The sequence below is a fragment of the Octopus bimaculoides genome, chromosome 28, assembly GCF_001194135.2.
Source record: "Octopus bimaculoides isolate UCB-OBI-ISO-001 chromosome 28, ASM119413v2, whole genome shotgun sequence".
NCBI classification, from domain to species: domain Eukaryota; kingdom Metazoa; phylum Mollusca; class Cephalopoda; order Octopoda; family Octopodidae; genus Octopus; species Octopus bimaculoides.
Window position 1 is genome coordinate 10,467,863 of NC_069008.1, and position 2,733 is coordinate 10,470,595.

A 2,733-nucleotide genomic window follows, 5' to 3' on the forward strand; every position below is an offset into this window, starting at 1 on the left:
ACTTACCACACAGCCACTCCTGCGCCTATGCATATTTGGTATATGAATTGTGCATATTTGGTATATAGATTTGATAATAGTTTGCAAGTCCCAAAAAAGCCTGTTTTTTTTTTGTCTAATAGCTCTGTCAACCACATTGTTTCACCACCACGTTACTTTGGGTCGAGAGGGGACTTTGCTACACATTAGTCTTTATAAAATATTATTATTATTATCACTATTGTTGAGAGAGCGAGCTGGTAGGATCATTATTACACCAGACGAAGGTGGAGAGCTGGCAGAATCATTAGCACACTTGACGAAATGATCAGCAGCATTTCATCCGTCCTTATATTCTGAGTTCAAATTCTGTTGAAGTCGACTTTGTGTTTCATCTTTCAGGGTCAATAAATTAAGTACCAATGAAATACTGGTGTTGATGTAATTAATTAGCCCCCTTCCCGCAAATTTCAGGCTTTGTGCCTATATTATTATTGTTATTATTATTATTATCACTATTGTTGAGACAGCAAGCTGGTAGGATCATTATTACATCAGACGAAGGTGATGAGCTGGCAGAATGGTTAGCATGCCGGACAAAATGCTTAGTGATATTTTGCCAGTTGTTACGTTCTGTGTTCAAATTCCACTGAGATTAACTTTGCTTTTCATCCTTTTGCAGTCGGTAAATTAAGTACCATTGAAACACTGGGGTCAATGTAATTGACTGGTCTCCTCCCACAAAATTTCAGGCCATGTAGAAAGGATTATTACACCTGACAAAATGCTTCAAGGCATTTCCTCTGTCTTTACATTGAGTTCAAATTCTGTCAGGGTCGACTTTGCCTTTGGATCATTGAAGTTGAGAAATGGGGTCAATGTAATCAACTGTCACCTTCCTACAAAATTTTAAGCCTTGCACCTATAGTAGAAATGATTATTATTATTATTACTACTACTACTACTACTACTACTACTACTACTACTACTACTATTATTATTATTATTATTATTATTATTATTATTATTATTACTATTATTATCATCATCATTATTATTATTATTACTAGGTTGTTACCTGTTACTATATTGCTAGTAAAAAATATTTGTTAATCTTGCATGTACCTTCATAAATTGTTTAAAGTGAAAGTCTTTTTTTAAAGTCTGTATTACATTGTCTATAAGTTGAAATACATAAACACACATGCACACACTCATACAGATACACACAAACAATAAAGAAAAATAACTATGTATATTGTATATATACATATAGTCTTTTTTTAAGTAGGTTGTGTTGTGTTGACAGACTTGCATTTAACATTTCTGTATTTTTGATCAAAGCTTGTTAGTTACTAAAGTGACAACACTACCTATTTATCTATCTTTCATGCACTCTCTGTCTCATTGTATTTCTCTCTAAACAACTTTTTCTCCAACCCTTCTCTTTCTCTACACAGATGTTGTTATGAACAGACAGACAGATGGCGATCAGCCGGTCTTTTATAATATAACATTATTGTTACATACCTAACATGGTTTGTCTTCTCTGCACAGAATTTCTGACTGCTAATTATTTCATGAATCTTCATCAGTCCTGAGACATCTACTTGACGCATTGCAGACACCAGTCCCTCAAGAATTTCAGGAAATTCTGGACGGACATCTTCACTGTATTTCAAACACAGTATCTGCAATGTGCCAAGGATGTTTCTTATGTCTTTGTTATCAATGTTCGGATGTCCAGTGTGATACTGGAAGAGAAGCTTTGTCACTCTGGTACTTCTATCTAAATGACGAAAATAAAAAGAAAAAACAAAACAATAAAAACAAACAATAACGATAAAGAAAACAAATAAAAATATAAGGGAAAACATAAACAACTCTTGTCATCACTGATCATGAGTCAATAAGGGAAGGGAACTTCTATATAGTCATACAATTTGCAAGAAATAGCCAAATGTGGCTGTGTGGTAAGAAGTTTGCTTCCCATCCACATGGTTCTGGGTTCAGTCCCACTGCATGGCACCTGGGGCAAGTGTCTTCTACTATAGCCTTGGGCAGACCAAACCCTTGTGAGTGGATTTGGAGATGGAAACTGAAAGAAGCCAATTGTATATATGTGTGTGTGTCTGTCCCCCAATAACACTTGACAACTGGTGTTGGCTTATGTCCCCTGTAACTTAGCAGTTTGGCAAAAAGTAACCAACAGAATAAGTACCAAGCTTAAAAAATACTGGGGTTCATTTATTTGACTAAAAGTTCTTCAGTCATTAGTCTATGGCCATGCTGGCCATAGACTAATGACTGAAACAGATAAAAGAAAGGTAAAATAGGACTATACTGATATCTATTAAAGGTAGGATGTGTGTGTGTACGTACATGAATGTAATATATGCATGTCCACAAATTAGCACACATGTTGTTCCAATTTTAGGAGGACATTGGTCACGACCATGGCTGTGTTTTTGTTAACTTATTTTTCTTGAAGTACCCATGAATAGCAGTAAAAATCGATTTTCAACCATAACTTTTACCAATTTCTACGTCGGTGAAATCCTTAAGTTTGCTAACATGAGTTAAGTCCCCTGTCTAGCAATGGCGGAAAAGAAAAACAAAGAGGAAATTTTTAGATTAACACCTGCACAATTTTCACTAAGAAAAACAAAAAAACTTGAATTTTTTGCATGGAATCCAGTACCCTGACTTCCTAATATGCTGCAAATCCCTTATTTTGGTAGAGAAAAAGGTGGG

General features: G+C 35.1%; 1 protein-coding gene across 4 annotated transcripts in view; it reads right to left on the bottom strand.

Moving 5' to 3' along the window:
- Positions 1 to 2,733, bottom strand: part of LOC106873345 (uncharacterized) — a 253,626-nt gene that overhangs the window by 152,918 nt on the left and 97,975 nt on the right. For 3 of the 4 annotated variants that reach the window (XM_052977316.1, XM_014920673.2, XM_014920674.2), the window contains exon 7: positions 1,510 to 1,768. In XM_052977316.1, the coding sequence (XP_052833276.1) occupies positions 1,510 to 1,768 (259 nt within the window). Of the gene's footprint in view, positions 1 to 1,509; positions 1,769 to 2,733 lie in introns of those variants that run through there. The other variant, XM_052977317.1, reaches the window with a different exon arrangement.